At 49.6% G+C, this 26,983-nt stretch overlaps 9 protein-coding genes across 9 annotated transcripts; 6 read left to right on the forward strand and 3 right to left on the reverse strand.

Moving 5' to 3' along the window:
* Nucleotides 1-2,416: 2,416 nt before the first annotated feature.
* On the reverse strand, nucleotides 2,417-3,976 carry ALT_9103 (uncharacterized protein; the record flags this gene model as incomplete). The annotated part of the gene is made up of 1 exon (XM_033562692.2): nucleotides 2,417-3,976. One exon carries the CDS (start codon nucleotides 3,974-3,976, stop codon nucleotides 2,417-2,419), a length of 1,560 nt encoding a protein of 519 aa, XP_033418583.2.
* Nucleotides 3,977-7,372: 3,396 nt separating this feature from the next.
* ALT_9104 (uncharacterized protein) lies at nucleotides 7,373-8,226 on the forward strand (the record flags this gene model as incomplete). Its single annotated transcript, XM_033562691.2, has 2 exons — nucleotides 7,373-7,471; nucleotides 7,528-8,226. The coding sequence occupies 2 exons, from the start codon at nucleotides 7,373-7,375 to the stop codon at nucleotides 8,224-8,226; spliced, it is 798 nt and encodes a 265-aa protein (XP_033418582.2).
* A 252-nt stretch (nucleotides 8,227-8,478) lies between these two features.
* Nucleotides 8,479-9,486, forward strand: ALT_9105 (uncharacterized protein; the record flags this gene model as incomplete). Its single annotated transcript, XM_089600539.1, has 4 exons — nucleotides 8,479-8,531; nucleotides 8,588-8,779; nucleotides 8,835-9,210; nucleotides 9,286-9,486. The coding sequence occupies 4 exons, from the start codon at nucleotides 8,479-8,481 to the stop codon at nucleotides 9,484-9,486; spliced, it is 822 nt and encodes a 273-aa protein (XP_089455036.1).
* A 681-nt stretch (nucleotides 9,487-10,167) lies between these two features.
* ALT_9106 (glycoside hydrolase family 1 protein) lies at nucleotides 10,168-12,070 on the forward strand (the record flags this gene model as incomplete). The annotated part of the gene is made up of 2 exons (XM_033562689.2): nucleotides 10,168-10,334; nucleotides 10,387-12,070. The coding sequence occupies 2 exons, from the start codon at nucleotides 10,168-10,170 to the stop codon at nucleotides 12,068-12,070; spliced, it is 1,851 nt and encodes a 616-aa protein (XP_033418580.2).
* Nucleotides 12,071-12,216: 146 nt separating this feature from the next.
* On the reverse strand, nucleotides 12,217-13,617 carry ALT_9107 (alpha/beta hydrolase; the record flags this gene model as incomplete). Its single annotated transcript, XM_033562688.2, has 1 exon — nucleotides 12,217-13,617. The coding sequence occupies one exon, from the start codon at nucleotides 13,615-13,617 to the stop codon at nucleotides 12,217-12,219; it is 1,401 nt and encodes a 466-aa protein (XP_033418579.2).
* A 676-nt stretch (nucleotides 13,618-14,293) lies between these two features.
* ALT_9108 (uncharacterized protein) lies at nucleotides 14,294-16,604 on the forward strand (the record flags this gene model as incomplete). The annotated part of the gene is made up of 3 exons (XM_033562687.2): nucleotides 14,294-14,396; nucleotides 14,462-15,731; nucleotides 15,776-16,604. The coding sequence occupies 3 exons, from the start codon at nucleotides 14,294-14,296 to the stop codon at nucleotides 16,602-16,604; spliced, it is 2,202 nt and encodes a 733-aa protein (XP_033418578.2).
* Nucleotides 16,605-17,754: 1,150 nt separating this feature from the next.
* Nucleotides 17,755-20,268, forward strand: ALT_9109 (uncharacterized protein; the record flags this gene model as incomplete). Its single annotated transcript, XM_033562686.2, has 4 exons — nucleotides 17,755-18,059; nucleotides 18,110-18,221; nucleotides 18,276-18,955; nucleotides 19,008-20,268. 4 exons carry the CDS (start codon nucleotides 17,755-17,757, stop codon nucleotides 20,266-20,268), a joined length of 2,358 nt encoding a protein of 785 aa, XP_033418577.2.
* Nucleotides 20,269-20,931: 663 nt separating this feature from the next.
* Nucleotides 20,932-23,771, forward strand: ALT_9110 (Kha1p; the record flags this gene model as incomplete). Its single annotated transcript, XM_033562685.2, has 4 exons — nucleotides 20,932-21,054; nucleotides 21,102-21,518; nucleotides 21,567-22,229; nucleotides 22,278-23,771. The coding sequence occupies 4 exons, from the start codon at nucleotides 20,932-20,934 to the stop codon at nucleotides 23,769-23,771; spliced, it is 2,697 nt and encodes an 898-aa protein (XP_033418576.2).
* Nucleotides 23,772-23,955: 184 nt separating this feature from the next.
* On the reverse strand, nucleotides 23,956-25,611 carry ALT_9111 (MFS transporter; the record flags this gene model as incomplete). Its single annotated transcript, XM_033562684.2, has 1 exon — nucleotides 23,956-25,611. One exon carries the CDS (start codon nucleotides 25,609-25,611, stop codon nucleotides 23,956-23,958), a length of 1,656 nt encoding a protein of 551 aa, XP_033418575.2.
* Nucleotides 25,612-26,983: the final 1,372 nt, after the last annotated feature.

Here is a 26,983-nt window from a genome sequence, read left to right on the forward strand (position 1 = left end):
CCAGATATATTGCGAACAGCGGCCAATTCTATCGCAAGATACAGGGCCGTTCCACCATACCAGGGAACCAAAATTAGAGAGTTGCTCAACCTAGAGTAACTGCCTGCGCTTTTGTTTGTAGCCATCTGCATGCTCCTGTTCATCCGGGTTTGTTGATGCCATCTTGCACAATATCATTTGTTAAAAAATTCTTTCCATCTTGCTTTTTGTGCTAAAATACATGACTGCATAAACAACCTAAAGAACTAGAAGTTGATCTGCGCAGCAGTATAATGTTCATAAAGTATAAAATTCCACCAGGGCAATAAACGCTGGGTGGGTGAATTTCTATGGTTTCTCCGAGCATGGGCAGCTGAAGAGGTTACCTGATCATTGTCGCTTACATCCAAAGTGGTTCGAAGTAAGGCCCTATCTCAGGCAATGGGCATATCTAGCATGCCCACTGCAATCAATATCCCGGTACAAAATATATCGTAACTCTTGTAGGGTCACGCGGTGTAAAGATAGGGAACCTATCTTCACAGTGATTGCCCTGTCATTCACTAGTGATCAGAATAAGGTTTACTTGCACAAAGTAACCTAGAAGATTGCAGTTTTCCATTGCAGTCTGCCTATCAGATAAAATAATACAGTGGATATTACCCACTTGCAGAGAAGGCAACAGTTATTGACCAAGAGCTGAAGTTGGAGTCGATAGCAGCGCAGCCGCCTTTTACAAATAAGAAGGTAAAAAGGGGCGCGTACAGGGAGTCTGATTAGAAAGGCAAAAAGTGGAAAACTAACCAGATACAGGGATTCACAGGTCCCGTTATTACAATTGCAATCAAAGAAGTTGAGATTGTTCACATGGCTGTACCAGTTCATTCCGACTATAGAACTTTGCGGTAAGTACCATAACTAATAAATTCAATAAATGCTCTAAGATATACTAGGAAGCACAAACAGATATTCACAGGATGGCTGTTGACTCCAAACATATAGTTAAGAAAACGTCTACAGTGTTTCTATGGAGATTATACCTATTTGTCTGAAGAGGATGATGGCGCTTGCCCAGATATGTCTGTGCTGTAACTTCATGCAAGAGTCTTTACATTAGCAGATGAATATGATGTCCAGAGCTTGTGCACCCTATCTGCAAAGAAATATTTTTCTAGACTTCATGATGATTATGATATCGCTAAGTTTTTGCACTCTGTCCTAGATGTTCATTAACACCCCCACAGACCTAGACATTAAGGAGGATTATCCTATATTTCACCTAAAAAAGACTTGAAAATGCTCTACGTGACAGCTTACATTCCTAAATATATAATACCATCACATCAGAAGTTTTAGCCTTTACAAAAGACTTACTTGACTTGTACATCAAATCCCCAATACTTACTGATTGCCAGAACTGTGGGCCAACAAGCCCATGCGCGCGCTATGAGTGAGGTGTCGGTAGTGCAGCTGGGGAAATGTGTATTAGCTGAGAAGAGATTCTTGAGATTGTCCTCGTTTGGCTTGCGGAGCGCTCTCAGTTGAGTTATCAATTAACTAAAGAAGTGCTTCTACAACTGCTTCTGCTTCTACCAAGGCTTCTACTGCTTAGTCTGCTAGTGTTCTGCTTCCAGGTGTTTGGTCTGGTTGGTTCTGGCTGTGCGAGTTCAGCGTGCCGTCTTCTAATCAAGACACTAATAGCTCTAATCAAAGCGGCCCTTTGCACTGGAACTCCTGGTCTGCGTCTATCAGAAGCAAATTGGTCACCATTGGCTCTTCTCAGTGTAAGCTTAATTGCATTCTCTGAAGACCACTGATCTATTGTCTCATATGTTAGTCACTTGGTGTATTGACTTGTTGAGCCATATTTTTTCTCTGTCGTGCGGACGTTGCTAATCATAAAGCAACTTAAGGGTTACATCACCCAGCTAGCATGCCTGAGTCATTCAGTTAGAGCTCTATACAGACGAAAATAAATATACTACTCGACACGCAGCCAGAATGTTCACCGGGCAACTGAAATGACGTTCCTCTCTATCTCAGGACCTCAGACATCCCGCTCAGCCCAGCTTTGGATGAGCCCGTGGACAGTTGGTTTAACTCACTTTAAGACGACATTGTTTCCTTCTATAAAGGTATTTACCTGACAGAATGCCTAATGGAGGGTCGTTCTTCGCGACTACTACTTCCCTGCATCGTGGAGTCTCGTCACTGACTGTAGTCAGATCGTCATAGAACTCGCAACAGCTGCGTACGTCGGCGTTGCAGCGGTAATGTGCAGGCGCACGGTTAAGATTAGGATATTTGACTAAGACCCATTTATAGGTCTGATTAGCATATTCAAGCTAAGCCTGAAGTTAGATTGTAGCTAGTCATCGTACCGAGTTAACTAAGTAAAGTTTGCTTGTAGCCAGACAGGAATGAAAGCACTTTTGAGTTAAATTACCACATATGAAACGCCTGCGCCATTCAGAACACTATCTCCCCACGTTTCAACTTTCCAATCGAATCCATCTTTCGAGACGTTTTCTGCAAGAGCCTTGAGCCTCATATCATGTTTACTAACAAAATTAAATGACTTTATAGCCAAATATACCCGATGTTTTCGGTCGAATGTTCCCTTGGGAAAGCTCACTCTCCCTCCTTTGTACTGTCCTTGGGAGGACGGGTCTTGGAACATACTAGTATCCGCCACCCCGTTGACAATGCGCTCCTTGTCTGCGGGATACGCGATCCAGGATGCAGAGCCGCTGTAGAGTGTGCTGTCTCCTCCCCAGGTGTCGATATGGATATCGAATCCTTCATTGGATATATTTGATGCATGGACTGCAATCTTCCAGTTCTTGTCCTTATCCATATCGAATCCCTGGAGCCAGACCACAACTTTAGGAGGCTCCTTAAAAGAACGTTCGAAAACAACACGTTGTGTATTTTGTGGTTTGGCCTCATTCCACGGGTGAAGCTCTAGGGTGTTGAAATTGCCAACTTGGAATTCGGTGTCGGTGCTGGCAACCTCAAACCAGGCAGCTCCCGCAGAGTAAAGAATAGTATCAGACCAGGAATCGGCGTGAACAACAAACCCGCTTTGTGTGACGCGATCTGCATATGCTTTTATACGGACATTGAAGTCTTTGCCAATATTCAGCTCCGTCAAGCCAACAGCAATGGCTGGAGGTTCGGGGTATTTGGGCTCAAAATTAACCTGCATTGCGTTCAACAATTTGGGCTTTGACGGAGGACGGAATTCTTGGGTGCTAAATTGAGCATTATTATGCGTCTGCTCTGGATATAACGAGTGAATGAACATTTTATCTGTGGACGAAAGCACCGTGTTGTTAGAGGTTTCGAAGTCTCCGATCGTCAAATCATTTGAGACTCGGTACAGCATTATTGAAAGCGGATCAAATTTACTGTAGTATGCCGCTGAAGGTGCATATTTGTTGAAAAGATTTCGATCAACAACTTCCCTGGTCCAATTGTTTGGTGGTCCCATAAAATATTTGTAAACTTTTTCTTTGTCCCAAGGAATACAGGCGGCAGGGCTCATATGCTCATGAATGCATCCTAAAGCATGCCCAAATTCGTGAATGGCTGTTCTGCTGAATTCTTCGTCGGTGCTGTTGTCATCAAACCAGCCAAAGTTCATTGTTGGCTTGTCAGGTGGAATCTCGAGATTATGTCTCCCAAGATAGGACCATGAGCCTCCGCCCTGAACGAAGCCAACTCTGATTTCTGCATTTGGCGAATCATCGAACACAAAGTCAATATTGGCGTGCTGCTCCCATGTCTGAGCAAAATATTTGACCTTTTCCTTCACGAAAACGCTTCCAGAGAGGAACCTAACGTGAAGCTGTGTTCCTGGCCGCCAGTAAGCAGATTTGTCCATTGCAAGCTCCAATGGCCCAGAGCCCCAAGCAGGCGGCACGAGATTGGTGGGAGGGAGCCTTGAATCATTATCAGGCGGCAGAAGCTCAACACATATTCTGGTGTCTTCCATAGTTGTCGTGTCTTGGGGAACCCCAGGACTTTTAGAGTAGAATAAGATGGAAAACAGACACTGTTTATACGAGGATTTTGGGATATTCTTCAAGCATAGGCGGAATCATACGTTGTAATGCTTCAGCATATCTGACTGCTTCTATGGCTTCTGTTACCCACACTTATATGTTTGCACGAGTGAGAGGCTGGCTGCCTACTAGGAAGATTCTGGATTTGTAATTAGACTGTTCTAGACATTCTTTGCCATTGCTTGCCGTGGAGTATTTGCTCAGATAGTTATTAGAGATTTAGTGGCAAATGCAAATGGCGATAGGTATCAAACCCTGGTAGAGGCCAGAACGGTAGGTATCACATCCACCTACACATGAGACCATCGCATGGAAAGTACAAAAGTCTTTATTTGTTTAGGTTTGTTCTAGACACATAATCATCATTATTCCAAATATCGTCTTTCAAATATATAGTTGCATGCTCTTTTCATTGAATGAGAGGCTGAAGCATCATTGACTAGTTTCCTGGAGAAGGTCATGTTGTAGTTAAAGTTAGTAGGTGTCGATCATGCACTATGGCCATCGCCTGACAGAGGTGATAACTTGCGTCAATTAACTATGTCACTTTCCGGATTGGTTTTCTTCGACAGGAATCTAAGTCCGACATGGCATACGACAGATTCCCAACAGAAGGCATCAAAGAAGATTGGAAATATTGAAAGTAACAGTCAAAGAAAACCGGGCCAAAAGCAGAAGTGGACGGTACAGGAAGAGAAAATGGAGAAAAGGCACTACTTTGCACAACTCAAACTACAAGATTGCGTTATAGCTAATGTTACACAAAGTCCATCTTGACCATGTCTGTAAATAGTCGCGTGAGAACATGGTCATATGATGTATCTATGTCACCCTCATATTTGAATTTAATAGCATTCGTCAATTACGTTGCAAAGGACGCTTTGGTCACCTCATAACTGTCAGGAGCATCCAGTGCATCTTCAAGACAAGAAGGCGCATTTAGACAAAGATAATACACGGACGAAGATGAGAACTGGGAGCAGAAAGTTGAGGCTTGAGCAATAGACATTCGTACATCACATTGACTATGGTTCCATACTAGGAGCTGCGGACCTCGCCAAGTCGCGGGTTGGGTTTCGACCCCAGACCGACCTATAGCTTGCCAAGACAAATAAATAACGGAGTATATACAATCACTACGCAATTGACATACAGAAGGCAAGTATTTCTACTGCATACAGCAAAATATGACACCTTGGGTTCTTGGCGTGCTGGCGGTAACCCATGGGTACCCAAAAAGGCAATATGGCGAGAGTAACTTTCCGTAACTCTAGTTTAACTTTATGGGCCACCTGATAACTTCAGATCATTATCCGCAAACGGGCTGCTATGGTTTTACATCTAGGGGCCTTGTGACTGAGAAAATCCACTATAATAACCAAACTCACGAGGCATGCAAGTTTTATTATGAGTGGCATGACCCCGGACAACACCTCAGTGACACAGAACGCAGACTTCATGGATATAATCCGGTACAATCCAAAGTCGGAGTTCCAGATCAAACCAGTCATATTCTCTCAGTCCGTTGCTGGAAGGGGTGATTTTACTACTTATTTTTGCTAGTAAACGACTAGTTGACGACGCTTGCAATCCCTCAATTTGCCACCAAAGTTTTGAAAGTCAAACCTCTATAATCAGCCTGGTTCAGTATCTGCCAGCAGCCTATTAGAATCCTACAATGAAGTCAAAGGGAGCTGTCTAGTAGGCTAGGGGCTGAACCTGCACGTGTTTAGTATGTGTTGGTCGAGATTCCCACTGTTCAGTTATGCATCGAGTTGCTACTACCAGATCTAGTATCTAATTATATGTTTAGGCAGAGGTTTGCAGTGATAGACTGTATCTTATTACTATGACCATGGATCAGCTAGGTGGCTCAATCAACAAGGTTTCAAACTCTGCCCAGCCTAATTCTATTATCGGTTTTCAATACGCAACTTCAGTTACAGCCTCTGCGCTCCTTATTGTTAAGTATGTCGTCTGATATATTACACTTGCCAAAAGCCTTCAAAAGAACTGGACTTGAGTTACATCGTCAATCGAACCATCTGGACTACAAGGCATGTAGGAGTGATGTCATGTCATCTGGCCACTCTTTATCTCTCCACGTATTCCTGCTGCCCTAAACTCATCCCAACAGCTTCGGCAGTATTGGGCTGTTTATGTAAATCTCATATTCCTCAATAATTCTCAAAGACACTTAAAAGTATTTATACACTACTCTCCAAGTTCCAGCAATAAATATCAGGTGACAAGTAAGACAATAGCTAGTGGAATTCAGATTTCAGTCAGTAACAGTATCATTTAGCGAGCTTACAATCAACTTGTTAGGCGACTATTGCTCAGTTCTAATATCCTATAAGAGGGTTTAGACCATGTCCATGTCTGTCCTCTAACAAAACATAGACTCCATTGAGGAAGTCTTATTCCAAACACAGTGACGAGTTTTAATATTTCTTCTCTTGCTAACTCCCTCCAAAGGGCTGATTCTCCTCTTTTTATGATTCACTCTAGCTTAAGCTATTTTAAGACTCTCCATAGATATACATGAACAGTAACTTAATATTAGGGCGAACTACTCCATCATCACAGTTATCTAAAAGCTATTAAAGTTATAAATATCACCCCAAAACAGTAGGCTGAGATTAAGCAAGCAATAAAAGAGCAAATAGAAGCTAAGGAGGATAGACATGTAGCAAGAAAGCAGGTAATGGAAAGCTTGAGAAATGATCTTAATGTATAAGCTAATTATTTAAGTTTCATACCATGGGCTGTTAAAAACACTGAATCTTACCTAGAACTCAAAGAATAGGTCAACCTAGCCTCAGGCTAAGCATATCAGCTCCAGAGCAGGTACTATAGAGTGATGGCAGGCATACTCAGGGAAAAGATTAGAAAATTAAGAATTTAGCAGCATGTCTTAAAAATAGTAATCCAGTGTAAGAGAGCAATCATCATACCAAGCATAATATTAAATAATCTAAGAACTGTAACTTCACAGAATCATAGTTGGTAAACCAGCATCACTAGGGGTGGTGTTGGAATAAGATACGACTATATTTATGGATATGAAAGCCTAGATTGACTTAACTAGTTCTTATAAAGTAGTAATTTACAGTGTAGAAAGGCTGTAGTTTCTAGCTTAAAAACTATACATAACCATGTCCTTCCTGTCATCACCCAGACTTACTCCATATATAGAGTAATATGAAAAGTCCGAAACCCCGCTAATAGCGGGATCATGTGAATGATGTGATGATCATCCTCGTCCCTCCAAACACTGGGTTCCATCTCGACCAACTTTCCAGCAGATCACCAACACATTTAAAATGGCTGATGACCAAATCTTACATTACCTGCCCCCAGGATGGACGGGGGAGATGTACCAGAACCAGACTGATGCCGCCCTTGAAGCCCTGTCAGAACAGGTTCGTGGACATATTAACAAGAGCAAAGAAAGCAGAGGAGATGCTGACATGACCAGGAACTACAAAATCTGATGGAGCGCCAGGCAGCCGAAGCCAAACTCATCAGTGCGGAAAACATGGCCCGCATAAATGAGAGACGCATCGAGCGCGGGGCTCCCCCAATGCAAATCCCATCGCCAGCAGCCGATCTCGAGTACCTGCAAACGCTAGTCTCGCTAGTCGAGGAGGAAGACTGGTCTGATTTCGGCTTTTTGGTGTTTCGCACGTATTATTCCGATGAACCACTCTGGGAAAAGTTTCTGGCCAAATACGGCGATATCCTCGATGAGGGGATAGATGCCGCCCCGGCAGAATCTGGGATTGAGCGGATTCGCGACCGGGCGTTTCTCAAGTTTGTGTCGGATGAAGCAATGGCAGGGGAGACGCCAGCAAGGGTGGCGTATGCCTATCGCCTGTTCGCAGAGGAGGTGGACGACGATGCTGAGGAGGACAGACTTGAGCCCGGCCTCCACACACGGATGTGCCTCATGGTCGACGAGGAGTGTATGCGTTCCGTTCTGGATGCGAAACCGGGTTCTCCTGCGCCGTTCATGAAGGCGGTTGACGTCACCCTGGGAGAGCAGCGATTGTCGTACTCGGGGATGTTCAAGGTGGCAATCGCTTCGCTGATCACCAAGTTCTACCCCGCGCTGCTTGACTGTCAGGACACCTCGGAGCTTGTGCCACCGATGGAGGATGCAATCTGGGGGGCGTGAACCTCGAAACTCCCGCGATTGATCAGAAGACAGACAGGGTCGATTGAATTACCGATTCATCTCATGCGCTACTCTACCCCTTTCTTCGCACTCTTGTAGATTGTTCCATATACATCATGTTGTCCAATTTTTACAGGACACATGCAGCTACGTGGAAGACAGCCTTGCAGCTACTACTACTCGGATATCGTGCTCAAAAGGTTTCTCCCATTCGCAACTGACTAAACCAGCACATCCATATTCTCCTCGACCATGCGCCCCTCATTCTACCAAACCTTTCTTCTTCACTTGACCAGTGGCTTCAGGTAAGCCAGGGAGTGAGCACTGTCAGGCTTGACAGCTTACTCGACCTGCCCTTTAGGTCTACGGCGGTTACGGTCGTTAGCATTGCAAAAGCTCTCTCTTATAAACACAGCGGGGCACCCTTGTGCAAGAAACCTACCGAACATGAACTAATGGCGTCCAGTTGGACAGGAACCTTGTATCCCAAACACCTGCCAGCTTTACACGATCAAGTCCGGGCATACTTGCATGCAGATTACCAATGCATCAAGTATCACATTACCCCAGCTTCGCGCTTGGAACCCTTTCATTAACGCTGGTTGCAGCAACCTCATTGCGGGCAATCAGATCTGTGTTAGCCAGCCCGGCGCTGTCTGGACGGGCACAACCATCCCTGGCGCCACAGTCACCAAGACGCGCGTCTATGCCACAGAGACTGTCGCTCCGCCAGGGCCCGTGGCCTTTGGCACAACTCCAAAATGTGGCAAGTATTATCAAGTCAGCAAAGGGGATTACTGCCAGCTCATTGCCCTCGACTTCACCATCACCGTTTCCTTATTTGAAGCCATCAACCCGCAAATTGACGCGGGATGCTCAAACTCAGCCCCGGGCTATACTACTGCGTTCTTCCAACAGCAGACTGGAACCAGTCTACAACCACGACCACGTCAAGCTACCAGACCGCACCGGCACCCACACCCAGTGGGACTACCGGAAATTGCTACGAGGTAAGAACCCAAGGTATCCTTGGACTGGGACTCACTAACCTGGCCCTAGTGGTATGTGGTACAATCGGGCGACTATTGCGCCAAGATCGAATCGGTGTATGGCATTACTATGGCGCAGTTGCAGCAGTGGAATCCCGATCTCAAGGATGACTGCTCGAACCTCCAGCTGAATGATGCCTACTGCGTACATGGAGATCCTGGTGGTGGCAAGATGGCTGTTCGAGTTCGAGCACTTCCCACGTCTCCATGATCATACAAGAAATAGGAAGGAAATATGGTGGAAGCAACCTTTATTTAGGAACAAATGCCATTGATAGTACCTCGGCTTTTTGCATTGCTTGGAAGACAATAACTGGCATCACATTTGGGTAGTCAATACATTGTGCTGGCTGAGATAGAAAGAAAAGATCAAGGCAGAATTCAATAATTGACCTTTAAGTTTCCCGTGGAATGGACTACCTTGTATCTCACAATTTCTATAAACATGTATTCTAGCGCTTGATTTGTGTGCTCCAGTGGTATTGCCTGACGTCTGCCAAAGTATACTGCTGAATTACAAGGAGACGGGCTCGGATGTACGGGTCAGTACGGGGATGTCGCTGTGTGGCCTGAATACAACAACTGATGCCATGAATTTGGAATATATTTTCCGCCTGTTGCTTCCCTTACCCCACATGAAGTCATCAGCCATCTCGGGGATACTTCGGATGTGGGGTTGGGGAAATCTGGAGATTGCGGGGTGGCGACCCATTTCTGTCCATACAAATGATACCATCCAGTGCTTCCCGTTGATCATTGCCGGTTTGTCTGCGACCAAGCGGCATCGGACTAAAATGCGAACGGGGAATGCCTTGGCGTTATGAAAACCGTATAAGAGGGGTGCCTCTGGCTGTAAGCTATGCGTGACTTGAGTTCCTACCACTTGAAAAAAATGCAGACTATATTTTCATGGGCTGTTATACTGCTCGGCGCTGCTGAGGCACAGCAGCTGTATGTCACGACGACTGGCTATCCTGATCGACCACAATGCACAAAGCCAGCTGCCTCCCCGGAGTACTACTTTCACCCGTTCTCCTATACTCTAAATGAGACAGTTCGGTGAGTTGATTGCCAATAGTGGATCAGAAGAGAATTATACTAATACCTACAGCTTTGCCACCTCTGTGCCGAAGCCCACGACCACCCATACCTATGGACCTCATTATTCTCATGCCGTGAAACATCTCAGCCCCGTTCCAGCAACGACAACATGGGGCAATTGGCTCCCTTATCAGACCATCATCGCGGCCACTGATACCACAGACCCTTATGGACAAGCCGCCTGGTCGATGCTGTGGCAGCAGGCGAGCATCCAGAACTATACGGCAACCGGCCTGTACTCGACGACTGTCAGTCCCACGCCGGTACCGAGCAGTTTACTGGTCCTGCCGCCCGCCGACTATTTTGGCTCAACAGACTGCTATAGCTTCCCCGATGACTTCGTCTTTGGCGTGGCAGGTAGTGCTGCGCAGGTGGAGGGAGCAGTGGCCTTGGAGGGCCGCAGTCCGACCATCCTGGAGAAACTAGCCAACGCTACTCAGCCAAAGGACTACGTCACGAACGAGAACTACTATTTGTACAAGCAGGACATCCAACGTCTAGCGGCCCTTGGAGTCAAATACTACAGCTTCTCCATTCCGTGGACGCGTATCCTCCCCTTTGTTCTACCAGGAACCCCAGTAAACGAGCAGGGCATCAAGCACTACGATGACCTGATAAATACTGTCCTCGACGCTGGCATGCTGCCAATTGTCACTCTTCTTCATTTCGATAGTCCCTGGATGTTCGTGGCCGGCAGCAACTTCACAGCCAAGCCGGACATAGGCTACAACAACGGAGGCTACCACAACGAGACATTTGTCGATGCCTTTGTCAATTACGCCAAAATCGTCCTCACACACTATAGTGACCGAGTCCCCATCTGGGTGACATTCAACGAGCCCCTCCTCTACTCGTTCAATTTCAAGGGCGCCGACAACGTCATTCGCGCGCACGCGCAGGTATACCACTTCTACCACGACGTCCTAAAGGCCACCGGTAAAATGGGCATCAAGTTCAACGACAACTTCGGCGTGCCTCGCAACCCCCGTAATGCCAGTGACGTCCACGCCGCAAACCGCTTCCAGGAGATGCAGCTGGGGCTGTTCGCGAACCCGATTTTCCTCGGGCAGCAGTACCCGGATTCAATCCTGAACACCCTCCGCGGTGCAAAACCGCTCAGCAAGCACGACCTGTCCTATATCGCGAACACGTCTGATTTCTTCGGCATCGACCCTTACACGGCGACAGTTGTCTCTCCGGCGCCCGAGGGAATAGAAGCCTGCGCTGCCAACGCCTCAAGCAAGCTCTTCCCGTACTGCGTGGTCCAGGAAACGAAGACCAGATACGGCTGGAATATCGGCTACCGCTCGCAGAGCTACGTCTACATCACACCCACCTACCTCCGGGAGTATCTTAACTATCTGTGGAATACATTCCGCAGCCCGGTCTTCGTGTCAGAGTTTGGGTTCCCTGTTTTCGGGGAAGCCGAGAAGACCGACCTGTCAGATCAGCTGTTTGATACTCCGCGGAGTATCTACTATCTTTCGTTCATGTCGGAAATCCTTAAGGCAATTCATGAAGACGGGGTGCGCGTTATGGGGGCGCTGGCGTGGTCGTGGGCGGATAATTGGGAGTTTGGAGACTACAAACAGCAGTTTGGGCTGCAGGTGGTTAATCGGACGACGCAGGAGCGGTATTACAAGAAGAGCTTCTTTGATTTGGTGGATTTTGTGTCGTCGAGGATGTCCAAGTAGTCTCATCTGTGAGTATTTATGACCAAGCATGTCAGCTTTGCCGTTGACAGGTGTGGCCCGCCTTACATTCGAATATAGTCGGTTTGTCCAGTATTAGTCGTTTCATGACCTATATTCAGAGGCAAAAAGAGCATCTAGGATATAACTCAAGTAGAATCAACAGTCTTAACCCATCGCTCGATATCATCCACAACAGCCACATCCACACTTCCTCTAATATCATACTCAGCCGGAGTACACTTCCCCTCCCCAGGTACGAACAAGTGATTTAACTTCTCATACAGCCGAAAGTGCATATTCTGGCGATCCTTGAACTTTGCATAGAACGACGCATAGTCCTCGTTGACAGTAACCTGATAATCCCGTGCACCCTGCAGCACCAGGACAGGACACTCGGATCTCTGCAGGGATTGAATTGGGTCGAATTCACGATATTCGAGCCAATATGCCGGACCGAGACCAAACGGTAGTTGGCTGGCTGGTGTTGTTGGGGTCAAAGTCGGACCACCTGCTACCTCTGCTTGCTTCTCCAGCGTCTCGATCGTATTATCTGTGCTTGGCTCATTGGCAGAGGGCTGCCCAGTACACTCGTCGAGGCTCTTGAAATACCGCAGTTGGTGAATAGCACACCGGTATAGTGGTTGCGCCGGACATGCCATAAGCACACAGCCTGCTACCAAGGGCTCAGCCGCAAGACGAGCAGCGATCAACCCGCCCAGACTATGGCCCAGGAGAAATATCCTGTCGTGGTCGATATTAGGGTGTTGACGGACCTTGCGTATGGCATGCCTCACATGGTAGACATATTCATCTGTAAGCGTGACTGTCGTGTTGCGCGTGAGTAATTTCCCAGCAATCGTGCACGTAAACTTATCGAACCCACAGGATGCAATACCGCAATTGGCGAGACCAAGTGCCATGTCTTTGAATGGTTTTAGGGCGCCAATGGTGGAGTCTTTGTCCATGGGCCCGGAGCCGCCGATGAATATAATACAGGGATATACCTGGGATGTGTGACCGGAGGCTGGCGTGGTTAGTTCAGCTGCCACTCTGTACAGGCCCTTGCCGAGCGTAAGAGGGATGGAAGTAATATCCTCGGCTGCATATGGAGGTGGCTGCCAGGGTGGACTCATGCCCGCTGCTTGCAACGTGAGGACTCGCAAGCCGATGATTTTGCCGGAAGGTGTCATGTGAAGTGATAAGGCGAGAGAGACACGACTAAATTGCAGAGATACTTTAGCAGTCATGATGAACCAGCCCATCGTGACGGTGGGGTCACCAGTTTGGCGAAGAGGTCCGCAGTTGGTGAGAATCGCCGTCCATTGGTTTGCAAGGAACAATTCAGAGAAGAAGCATCGCAACGGAGCGACGCATTGCTGTCGCAGATTCCTCCACTCTCGCCGTTCGAGGTATCCAACGATCTGGGACGCATGCTGTGCGGCATGGATGAATGTGGCTTTTCTTTGTTGTTCTCCCTGTCTGAAGTAACCGACGGACTGACGCAAACTTATATACAGGTTGTAGAGCCACATGTTATCGGCACGCATGACGCCCTTGAATCTCGGGGCTGTAGACGGGGTGACGCCGGTTATTTAGGGGCTGATGTCTGTCAGCTCCGCGTGCAAGGATGATTGCCATATCACACTAAGGCCACGCCCAGCCAGTCAAAATTCCAGCCAAGATTGAGATATAGACAGACAAATATGACTTGACGGACCTGTTTATTTTTACACAGTAGGAGTATAAAGCATGCCAAGAGAACTAAGAGATATGTTCGCCTGCAAGGAGTATTTACACCTATGGCTTGTCTCTGAGCCAGCATTACAACTGTGCGGGAAGATAAATTTGATATCTATCCCAACAGCATAGCTTCACTACTTTATGGGGTCATCTACCTTGTGGTAGGACCCTTATCTTCATGTTCTCTTTTATTACCAGCCTGGCTACCTTAGGCAACAGGGCAGAAAGTCTAGCCTCAGGCAGCAGCACCAGGTAGACTAAATCTCTCCACCAAGCAGCTAGTCCGACTTTCCCGATCAGGGATTCGTCCAAGGGCCATCGCGACCCGAAAACCAAAGGAACTAAGATGCTTGGCAATTAACTACACTAGGCAACACCTCGCTTGGCCGCTTGGTGCCTGGACCCTCCAGTGCCTCAAAACTCCATCCCCCTTTCTGTCGCATCCCGCGTAGATTGAATCGCAGTTCGCAACACAGGGACAAAATGGCGAGCGGAAGACGGCCGTATTCACACACGAACGTCAACAATGTGTCAATGAACAGTGTGCTCACCAAAGTACACATCGAGAACCAAGAGCTGGAAATCGGTAGGTTTCTGTCAACATGACGCGCCGGATCACCGGATGAGCCTCATGCTAAGATCCACTTCCAGTCGATCGCCTCATTGAGCCACAGACCATAGCACATTTTTTGGAGTTTGCGCTGGGCGCTCTCCTTCCCAATGGCAAGGCATGCGATCTTGTGCGTATGACACCGGACGAGATCCCGTTGACGCAGACGAGTCCTGATCCGGATGCCGATCAAACCGTCATCATTGACCGGGTCATGAATCGCATTGGGTCCATGCAGGATGGGGATCGGTTGTGCTGTGTCGGGAAGAATATCCATTCCCTGAAGAACAGATTGTGGGAAGGGATTGTCCCGCTCTGTGAGCAGCGATGGAAGGAGAAGGGCCTGAACAAGACTGTTAATTTTGACGTGGCATGTCAGCATCTCTCGGCCGTTTGTGCAACCTTTGAGTATTTGAATCAACCAAAAGTGATGGCGAACATGCGCGACACCTTTAATCTAATCTGGGAGCATTGGAGGGAGCTAGAAGTTATGCTGAATCGACAACGTGCAGAGAAGCAGCAGCCGTCTGTAAGCGTGACGGGCCTGTGGACGGCATACATGACGGCCCATTTTGAGGTCATGACGGAGCGGGCACATCGCTGGGTGACGGTCAAAGTCAGCGCCCTTCGCGCTCCGTTACTCACTACGCTGCGTTTACATCGTCCCGTGGACCTGGACACGTTAGACCGGATCCAGTGGCGGACAACCGACGCGCTGCACAAGCTGGCCGAGATCAACTGCGTCGCCGACTACGGTATTCTTATTCCAATGGACGGATACAAGGGCTACACTGCACCAGCCGTCCCGTCGAATATCCCTCCTGCTCTTCGTTCAACAGTCTGGTCGGTGCGTGGAGAAGCATGCTCGCGGAGGCTCAAGCAGGTCACACGCACAGCAAGATACCAGAGCATAATGCAGGCGCGCGCCAGGGGTGAGACTCACCATCTTGCTGATCCGGTGTCACTGCACCAGGCGTGCCTCGACCAGATCAATGGTCAGCATCAGCTGCGCCGGGAAGTGCGCGGCAATCCGGTTGAGCCGGTACCCCGGGAGCCATGGATTGCGAGGTTGTTGTATTGGATTCAGAGCCCGAACGATCGACGTCAGAGTTTCGGGCTGGCTATCTACCGGTTGACCTATAAGCAAAGCGATGCTGAGTGGGATGCGTGCAAGCAGAAAATAGAGCAACACATCGCGGACTGGGGTCTCGGACAGACGGGCTCGAGCGCGATCAAGCCGCATCTGAAGCTGCATTGGAAGGATGGGAAGGAACTGGGAATTTCAGAAGGAGACGTCGAGGCTGCAAGAAAGTGAGTTCTGTCCGAGATTGATTGTTCGGATTCTAACGTTATAGGCACTTCCATGATCTCGGTCCCTCGCCTCTCGACGCCCCGGACCAGGTAAATGATCGAGTTTTCCTCGTAGTCGACGAGCCCAGCGTTGCTTCGTATACGAGTTCAAGCTACTCCTCTGCCCTGCTCACCGCGCGCGACGGAGACTTTGCAGGGTTCGTGCTAGCTGTCGACGCGGAGTGGAACCCATCCGAGGGTCCCGATCGTCCTGATGAATCCCCGGGGTACCACGGCCAGATGCGAATCATGGGCAGCCTAGTCTGGGGCGATTTGTTCGCCATGCATGCATCACAATCCGCGTTACTAGAAGATCTGTGGCCTCTTGCTCTCGACCATCCGAATACAGTCTACGTTGGTCCCGTGGTACCCGACGAGATCAAAGACTGGCGGCTCCAAAACGGCTTGCGCAATATGTGTCTGCGCGCAGTAGCCGACTTCGCACACAAGAAGATCAACGGGACGCCGTTTCCTGTTGCTCCCGTACAGACCATTCCAACACGCACTGCCCGTTCAGGAACTACTGGGGATGCAGGCCCCTCCACCTCGCCAAGTAATCCTCCTCCTGGATCTGCGCAGGGTCAAGAAGACAATCCGCTGCGGTCGTACTTGATGCGCGCGTTCCATCGACATTTACAAAGGAATAATCACCACCGAGAAGCGGCGCTGGTCGGAGAGATGCTGGCTACTCCTCCAAATCAGACGGTCGATATGGAGCGGGTGCGACAACGCCTGGAGCAGGGTGAGGCTAATCCCGCGCCGCCGATGAGTCAAGAGGAGGAAGATGAGTTGGAGAGACGGGAGTTTGAGAGGGAGTTTTGTCCGCAACAATAATTGATCTTGCTGGCTTAGGTTCTTCTCCTTGTGGGTTCGCATCTGGTGGGATGTTACGTGAATAGCTGTTCAGCGACCATATCATTGTTTATTGTTACCCTATATAAAGATTGACTTCTACTTAGATTTCGAGAGAGGTGCAGTCGCTAATAATGGAAGACTTAGTGCATAATGCCGGAGCGTTTGAACCAAATGTATGCTCCCTCATTGAAGATCCAGGGCACCTTCCATAAGCAACACCCGATATAACAGTTTGTTTGACCCCTGGGAAGATTATGAATGTGGAACACTGATCCAATTACTCAAAATGAGAGATCCACTGTTAGAAGTTTCAGGGACTCCGTTCCCATTCGTCACTTGGACCTCAGCCAGTGACAGACCCAGAAGATCTTACCTAGACAGTGGGACTATGCTTGACGGATTTCCCGTGGCGCTGGATAGATCGAATCCATTGCCATGGAACCCAGTAATTTGTTCAAGAGTTGGCGGCAAAACCGCGGCACTAAAAATGCCGGTCATCACTAATCATTTTATGTCCTGTGAATAGTATGTTTCATAAACATTTAGCGCATATTTTTCTGCTACTCCTATGTAATGAATGCTCAGACTATTACCTCTCCAAGGCTACCTATTCCCTTGCGTCACAGTACTTTAACACAGGGACAAGGACATTTGACTTAATATAATGGCCGGACCCGAGTCGGCGCCGTGAGACTGCGGATCCAACGACAGATTGACTTGATTGGTCTCTGGGGAGCTGTAGCTGACAGATCAGAAAGGTACAGGTACGTCAACTCTATTCAACATTGCTCAAGAATGATTGCTGTTCAAGATCTACAGTCTGTGCACCGCAGTTTTTCAATTTCCTTTTCAATAAGACCCCCGCACACATCATTATGACGCGGCGGTCATGCCAGAGCAAACCAGGACAAATCAATCACAGATATGCAGAACCCGCCCCTTCCTGCGATGTCTTAGTACGGTCGGAACTCCATTCCGGCCAATCAGTGCCTCGGCAGCTCCATTGTTAGTGGGGAGGATTGATGTCACCAATGCTGACCTAATATGGCAGCAATAACAATCATGTTTTAGCATTCTGACTTCCGTCGCTCAGAGCTTCAGTCTTTCAACACTTTTTGTTGATTATGTTATGGAGTCTGAAGATGCACAACGGACCGAGCAGTCGCGATTTTCTGACCCAGCTGAGAGTGTGTCAAATTCCTCGTTTAGCAAAGCATCAACAGAGCAGCTACAATCTGAGGAAGTACCGTCGGTGAAAGTTGCGATCCCGCGACTCGCTCCTGCGAGAACCACCGGCCACCGGCGCATCAGGACGGCATGTGCGGCATGCAGGGAGCAAAAAGCCAAGTGTAGTGAACATCGGCCATGTCTTCGCTGTGTCAGCTTTGGCATCACTTGCACGTCGCTGGAAAGTAAACGCGAGAGTAGGGAAAGGTTAGTGGGAGATCGGGACAAGCTTGAACATTCTGCTTAGACTTGTATAGGCAAATTGAAGAACTTGAGCAACAAGTTGCTCTCTACGAAGAATTACTGCAGCACCTACGATTCAGAGTCGATGTTCAAGATGCGGAGCTTATTACAAGGACATTGCATGGAGTAAGTCATCCCCGTCTCTTTCCATTCGCCTTCTCGATCTGACATTTTCAATAGAGGAGCTCGATCACTGGGCCCCCATCCCCCGATCCAGTCAGCGCGACGCATCCCACTCCGACTCATCCTTCTTTTGCCGTGGACTATGTGGAGGAGGACTACCATCGGAATCAGCAACTACACGCGTTCGGCTATCTAGGGTCGCATTCCGAAATTTCATGGATACGTGATTTGAGGAAGGAAATAGACAGGGCCACTCCTTTGGCGGAGGCCAAGGCTGCTTCACCTGGCAACGGTTCCAAGGCATTGACCTCGGTAAGTTATTTTCTGGATGATCAGAATCTGTTAGTCGATCATAGTATTGCCCCCTATGATCGTCCTTCGCGTACTATTGGAGATAGACTTATACACCTCTATTTTGACGCGGTTCATCCCTCTTTTCCCATTGTCGGTAGGATTCCATTTATGCAGCAGTATGCATTATATTATTCCCGGCCAAATATGCGACCACCCGAAAGGTGGCTTGCGATTCTGAACTTAATCTTTGCTCTGGGCGCCAAACTCCAACATCTTCTTTCGGAGCCGTTGATGGAAGGTACCGATGGGCCCTTGGAGTATTTTTCGCGGGCTCAGAAGCTCAATTTTACGAATGGCCAGATTTTTGATCATCCCAACCTGCAGCAGGTGCAGGCCGAAGGCTTGAGCGCGTTTTGGCTCATGTCAATGGGGCACGTCAATAGGTAAATATCCATTCTCATAAACCTAGAATGATTCATCTAATACGATCTGCAGGGCATGGAGAACCTGTGGTGTCTCCATGAGGTCCGCCATCGCTTTGGGGATTAATCTCCGCAGCGAGAGCAAGGACACGCCGAATTTCTCTAAAGAGCTCCGATATCGGGTTTGGTGGTCCATATACACGCTGGAGAACACGCTCTCCATCATGACTGGCCGTCCCACGAGTGCTGCAGATACATTCTGCACCACACCTCTCCCTATTCCTTACGAAGAGGACCAGTTTCATGGACCTGTCGCGTCCCAACTTCTCTCGGACTACAGTGTCCGATATGGCTATATGCAAGCCTTCTCGTCGCGAAGGCACAAACACCCCCCTTCCCAAGTTCAAACTAAACCTGCACCGTCAGTAGGACACTACCTGGCTTCGACCATCAACGAGGCCGCGCCTAGTAATTCTCTTTACTTTTTGTATTTCATTGACATAACGATGATCATGCGGCGAGCAATTGACGTGCTGTATGCACCAGGCGGGTCTAGAGAACCCTGGCCGGAAGTCGGCGCCGCCATAGTGGACCTGGTAAGAGACGCAGATGCGTGGAGTAACAGTCTTCCAGATGCATTCCAGTTTAGGCCGATGCAGAGGTCGAAGCCATTTGAGCGGCAGCGATGGAGCCTTGCCTTTCGCTTCTATAGCACCAAAATCACTATTTCCCGCCCTTCTCTTTGCCGCACCGATCGGCTTCGCCCCGGTCAGGTCCAAAACCCCCCACTGGACCAACGGAAGAATGCAAAGATATGTGTTGACTCCGCCTGCGATATCCTGGACCTATTACCGGACACGCCCGATGTGCTCTGGCTGGTCCAGTTATCGCCCTGGTGGTGTATCATCCATTATCTGATGCAGTCCGCGACTATCTTATTAATCGAGCTTGATTTCTGCGTCAAGTTCGATGTTGAGGAGGCTGCCAAAATCACTCTGATGGTAGAGAAAGCCATGGGGTGGCTTCTGGCAATGGCTGCAGATGACCTCGCTGCTCAACGAGCATGGGAGGTCTGCCACAGCCTCTACTGCTGCATTTCGCTAACGCCTGCCGACAGCATGAATGTAACGCCTTCCCTCTCTACTTCACCGGAACCACCGCGGAGCAATATCCTACGAGCAATGCGAGATGGTCTGCAACTTCCGCAATCGAATGTCTCTCTGTCGCAGAATACAGTTGTTCATCCCACGCTGCAAACGATGTATGATCAATTTGTGCCTCGTGAATCTAGTGGAGCTATGTTTGATAAGCCTGGCAATACCAATGAGCAGTAGTCACCAGAAGTTGTGTGTGTATCTGATCATGCGTGTTTTGATATATACTGTGTATAACCGCATCAGCCAATAGAAAGCATGTAGACAAAGACCGGGGTAGCATGCTAGATATATGGCTGACGACGTCACTGGGAAGAAATTGGGTTTACTGGGGTAGATTAACATATGATTGTGTGGAGTCCCAAGCCAGACTGTGGCTTGGAGAAGAGGCCGAATGACCTATGAATCCTTCCAACAAATCATGAAAAACGAACCAAAAAGGTCGTTAAATGCGAGGAGAAATGAATATGAATTCATAACAACTACGATGCAACCTGTATACATAGATTATAAGATTGATATTGAGACTTGATTTAATTCCGTAGGCTTAATCTCTCTTAATGTACATGGGTGAAATGTGTCTCCCCATTTTATCCCCGCGCCAAGACTCAACGCTGCCTCAGGTTAACCACGTGGATCAGCTGCCAAGATAGCCGCCGGATCTAGAATCTCCAGGCATCACCAGGCATCCCAGTCAAGTGCCATGAAATATGATCCTCTTATCTCGACCCGTTCCCTCTCGACGTTCCTCTCTTTTCTGTCTTCCATCCCCATTCCATCAATTCCATCCAATTTGCGAGTAATCTCTGAATTCAGGCGCTCATAGTGCCACGCCCCAAGGCCATGGTAACCACCACCTCGTCGGTCGCCAGCTCCCCGACCGTGCCGCCGCAGGGTGGCATTCTCGAAGGTGGAAATCCGTCCCACTATGACCCCAAGAACCCCATTGTTATTTTCATCATTCAGGTCCGTATCCCATCATGATAAGCAGAGCTCAAAATTAAATCGACCAGGCTTCTATCATCATTATTCTATGTCGCCTGATTCACTGGCCGCTTTCCAAGCTCCGACAGCCGCGTGTGATCGCAGAGGTCATTGCCGGTATCGTCTTGGGTCCATCGGTAATGGGACGGATTCCCGGGTTTACAAATGCAATCTTCCCTACTGCATCTATTCCCAACCTGACTCTTGTCGCCAACCTGGGTCTCGTGCTTTTTCTGTTCCTCGTCGGCCTCGAGACCGACTTGCGTTTTCTCATCAGTAATTGGCGCGTGGCGGCGAGCGTCTCGGCTGCGGGGATGATTCTGCCATTCGGATTCGGTTCCGCGATCTCGTATGGCCTGTATCACACGTTCCGAACGGAGCCTGGAATGGCTCATATCGATTTCGGAACGTATCTGCTCTTTATTGGCATTGCCATGGCGATCACGGTGAGCGTTATGACATCCAACTGTTGATGACAGCTACTCATTCAGCAGGCTTTCCCGGTCTTGTGCCGTATCTTGACCGAACTAAAACTCCTTGGAACAAATGTCGGTGTCATTGTACTGTCTGCCGGTGTTGGCAACGATGTTGTTGGCTGGGTCTTACTCGCCCTTTGCGTCGCTCTCGTTAACGCAGGAAGTGGCATCACGGCCCTCTGGGTGCTACTAGTCGCTGCCGGCTACATCGCCTTCCTGGCCCTCGTATTCCGCCCGTTGTTCATGCGCTTCCTTAACAAGACCGGAAGCTTGCAAAAAGGACCCAGTCAATCGGTTGTGACAATCACCATTCTCTTAGCTCTGGCCTCTGCATTTTTCACTCAAGTCATTGGAATTCACGCTATCTTTGGAGGATTCATCATTGGATTGTTATGTCCCCACGAGGGTGGTTTCGCTATCAAGTTGACCGAGAAGATTGAAGACCTGGTTGCTGTCCTGTTCCTCCCGTTGTATTTCACTCTTTCTGGACTCTCCACCAATCTTGGCCTGCTCGATTCCGGCACGGTCTGGGGATATGTCGTCGGCGTGATTGCCATTGCCTTCCTCGCCAAGGTGGCAGGGGGCGCCCTAGCCTCGAGATTATGTGGCCTGCTCTGGCGGGAGAGTTTCTCCATTGGTGTTTTGATGAGTTGCAAGGGCCTTGTTGAGCTGATTGTTTTGGTAAGTGCTTTCTCCGTTCATTCCCTAATCGACAACTGACCGCGATAGAACATTGGTCTGCAAGCGCGCATCCTCAGCACCCGCACATTCACCATTTTCGTTGTCATGGCCCTCGTGACAACTTTTGCAACCACCCCTTTGACCAGTCTCTTGTATCCAAAATGGTATCAGATCAAGGTGGAGCGCTGGCGTCGTGGGGAAATCGACTGGAATGGTCATCCGATTCAACCAGACGGGCGTCAGGATAGTGTTGCTGCTGCGAAAGAGCAGCGCAAGACGGCACCAGTCCGCAAGATGCTCGTTTATCTGCGCCTTGACGGGCTTTCCAGCATTTGTACCTTGGCCGCCCTGCTGGGGCCCAATCGACCCGCCACGCCGGAAGCCCCAAAGCTGCATCCGACCAAGGTCAAGGAAGCTCTGTCATCACCAGAACCAGCAGTGGAAGAGAGCGCCGAGACCGAAGTACAGCCGGAGCCTGCGCTGCAAGTCCATGGCGTTCGACTGATGGAACTAACCGATCGAGACTCTAGTGTCATGAAGGTCTCCGAGGTCGACGAATACACGCTGTGGGACCCTGTTATCAACACCTTCCGGGCTTTCGGCCAATGGCGCGACATTGCGATCATGGCCGGGGTCTCCGTCGTTCCTGAGTATTCCTACGCGGACACTGTTGTGGGAATGGCTCGCGAAGAATCCGCGGATCTCCTGCTAATCCCATGGAGCGAGACAGGTGGCATGAGCGAGGTCCAAACCGGTCTTGGTATCGACGAGGCGAGTAGATTTGTCAATGGCCCCTACACCGACTTTGTTTCGAGTGTGCTCTCTAATACGACGAGCAACGTTGGCGTCCTCGTCGAGAGGAACATATACAGCCGCAGCTCCGGCAAGCAGCGGCCACAACTCACCCGAACAGCCAGCGCTCTCAGCATCCGCAGTTCCATCTGGGGCGGTGCGACCGCCGCCGCCCGGTCGCACCATATCGTGTTACCGTTCTTTGGCGGCGATGATGATCGATTTGCCCTGAAATTCCTTCTTCAGCTCGCTCAAAACGATCAGGTCACGGCGACGGTTCTCCACATTGATGTTCTTTCAACCCCTTCGGGAAAGTCGGTCGCCAACACCAAAGATTCCCAAGCGGAGAGCTCGACCAGCCCTTCGACAGCCACAACAACACAGCCTGAAAGCGACGGCACCTTCTTTGCCTTGATGCGAGACTCGCTCACGGACGAGTTCGAGTCTCGCGTCGTCTTCACGCGTCTCATTCCAAAGGCGGACGAGAATGTAATTGAATTTACTATTAACGCCGTGAAAGAAGAAATGTCGCAGACAACACCCAAAGCCGGGAACATCGTCGTGGTGGGAAGACAGCATAACGGGCTGGACCAGACTATGACTTTAGCAGCCGTTTCGTCTCCCGACGAGGTCGGACCCGACGCCCGACAGGCCCTTGGTGCTGTTGGGCAGGCCCTCGTCCGGACGGAGAATAGGATCGTGGGTAACGTACTTGTCCTTCAGGCAGGGATAACCAGCCTGCAACGGTAAATAATGATCTATGGCATATATGAAGTTGTACAAATTTACTTTGGGCCTTGTTGATATACGATCTGTTGAAGCACACGAAGTTGCCTTCCGACTTTAGCATGTCGATCGGTTGCACATACCCGGAGTCTTTATTCAGCCAATCTAGTCTTTGGCATTTTCATTCTTAATAATCAGTAGGAATAGATCACAACTCAATCTCCTCCTGTTTCGGAGCGGTAATGCCAGCCGCCAGCTTCGACCTGGCCCTCAGCGTTGGCCCATACCAATAAAACACAAACGGGATAAACGTCAACAACGTCGCCACAACCGCCAACAACAACCCCGCATACTGACTCCCGACATTATGGAAAAACTGCGACGCAAAGAGCGGGGATACCGCGCCGAGCGTATTCCGCATGAACCCCTGGCCCGCAATCGCCGAGCTGGAATTCTCCCCGTAACAATCAGACGTAAAACTGTAGCAACTTTCAAAAATAAAGAAAATCCCAATGGTAATAAGGACCAGGGCAATCACCGGCGCGATCCAGTGTAGCTCCTTGTACTGCGTGAAGCTGTAGATGAATAGTCCGATAGGCAACCAGATCGAGCCGAGCATCGCGCCGTAGAGGCGAGCTTCGGGTGTGGCGTCGCGGGCGGGATCGGCGACGATGGACCGGTATTTCCTGATTTGGAGGAAGTTGAGCGCGAAGCCGATGGTTGTGCCTACGCAGAGGGCGATATAGGGTAGACCGGCTACGCCCTCGCTCCAACCCTTTTTCTCCTGGAAGGTGATGGGGATGACGGAGAGGAAGAGGAAGGTGAGGAACCAGGCGAAGGAGATCCAGAGGCCGAAGGCGAGGACGACGGGCTCGGTGACGAGCATGTGGATTGCCTTGACGGAGGAACTGTGCAGCATTTCCTTGAGGCCCGGGGCCTCGAGGTCCTTCTGTGTGACGTAGCGGTCGTCGCCGGTGTGCTGGCGGAGGATCTTGGCGCGTTTGGCGAGGGTGACGCTGCCGCGGGTTTCGCGGAGGCAGAGAGCAATGATGATGGCGAGGGGGATGTTGGCGAGGCCCTGGATGCCTTCGATCCAGCGCCAGCCGAGGGTCTCGCCGATGAAGCCGGCGTAGATGGGGGCGCCCACGGTGCCGAGGATGGCGACGTAGGAGAAGGTGGCCATGGGGACGGCGCGCTGGTTGGGCGTGTACATGTCGCCGAAGGTGCCGCCGACGAGAATGGTGCCGACGCAGCCGAAGAGGCCGAGCAGGGCGCGGCAGACGATGATGGTGGCGATGTTCTGGCCGAGCGCGAGGCCGATGAACATGATGGCGAAGAGGACGTAGGCGCCCACGTAGACGACCCGGCGACCGGCGAGTTCGCAGAAGGGGGCTAGGAAGAGCGGAGCTAGGGCACAGGTGAAGTTGAATGTGAACAGGCCGAGCTGGCCTAGTTCAGAGGAGACGCCGAATTCTGCCGTCATGCGGGAAATGCCTGAGCTGTATGCTGTGGTTGCGAGACCGATGAACAGTGTCATCAGACAGAGAAGCAGCGAGATGAACGCCTTGCGCTTGGCACTCCAGTTGAAGGGATTCTCCTTGTCTCCCTCCGCAAAGTCAAGTACAATGTATTGATTCCCGTTGTTATGTATCGTCTCCGTCAGGGTGAGCGGCATATCAACATCGACCTTTTGAATTGGGCCATCGTTAGGAGTAAAGGCGTGGTCATCGTATAGCTCCTGCAGGTACTTTCCCCCAGCAACACGGCCACGCTGACGCTGCTGAGTTTGAGGGTGCGAATGGGCATTCTCGGCGTGGGACGCCTGGACAGGCTGGGACTTGTCGGTCTTGTCTATCTTGTCCATGGCGGGAGTATGGGGAAGTGTGGATGGTTTCCGTGAAGGCTAATTCTGGGACCGCTTGCTTAAATATGGAAAGCCAGTGTGCTTCGTCATCAGCTGCATAAATCATGCGGTGAGCTACTTCTACAGTGACAGAGCCAGTCAATGCATGGTTTGTGCTCCATAGTGCCCTATCTCCGGCAGCAAATGGCTGTCTCGGGAGGTTACGGAGTCCGGCCATGGCATCAGGTTTGTCTCCAACTGCAGTTCTCTCGAATGAGGCGTAATCTTTCCTTAGTGATGAGCAGAGTCAGCAGACTACTGTACTCCAACTGCTGTGGGTCACTGAAGATTTTTCATCTGTGTAAACTTCGGAGAAACTTGGCCTCGCTGAATCTCAGACCACAACCATCACCTCACGCCATACTCAGTGTATACTCGCCTCTTTTGAACTAAACAATCAAGGGGCATTCTAACAGTAGCAAAGTTCATATCCATGATATTAAAGTATACAAAGGAATCCCAGTCGAAACGTAGCCCGCCAGGGCAACTTCATAGTTTCGGAACTCGCCCGAGATCGACCCATCCATGGGCCCATGACGATCCAAGCCTCCACACCGACCGACAACAGGGACAAGTCGCACGGAGTGATGCAACAAAGCCGAGTCCGGGATCCCGAGTCATCGTGCTTACTACTCTGGTATCCTCCATCCCGGCGGTGAGATCGAATGAGAGGCACCCGGCCCGAATCGGCATTCCTACGCCTCACTTGTCTGATCCTTCCGCCCTGCCGTTTGCCACCTCGTGGGTACATCCCACGCCTCGGTGGACTAGATTGGAGTCGGAAGACTCGGTGAATGAAAGGAGCGACTAGCGATGGAGTGATGCGCGAGTGCTCTAGGGTGACTTGCGTATAAATAGTCGCTTTCGACTACGACTTTGCTCCTTCTCTTGTACTGTTGTCGAGATGGGAGCGGGTTGTGAGACGGGGACATTGCAAATTGTTCTCAGCGCACCTATATTATAATTAAGATCAGAACGGTGCCTTAATGATCTAACAGGCTGCATGTTCTCGAATCCTGGTCTTATGCTCAGCCAGAATACCAGTTTGCTATGAAACAATTTGCCTTCATGAGCGGAGTATTCGCGTTATGCTATCGGAGTCTTTTGCTCCGGACAAATCGCATAGAGCTCAGAGCATGCCTACAGGAAGAAAGGGGTAGACAGTACAGTCATTGGCCTGGATAAATATCCATCTATAGTCATACAGCCAAGCGAGAATCAATCGTAGCAGAGAAGGCAAGGCAGAGAGCCAAAACAATACGCATTCGACAAATATAAGAGAGTGGCTGGCCAGTCTGCAGCCTTACACATCAAAAGCAGGTCGATCATAGAA

The sequence above is a fragment of the Aspergillus lentulus genome (assembly GCF_001445615.1).
Source record: "Aspergillus lentulus DNA, contig: Alt17, strain: IFM 54703, whole genome shotgun sequence".
In the NCBI taxonomy this organism is placed as follows: Eukaryota; Fungi; Ascomycota; class Eurotiomycetes; order Eurotiales; family Aspergillaceae; genus Aspergillus; species Aspergillus lentulus.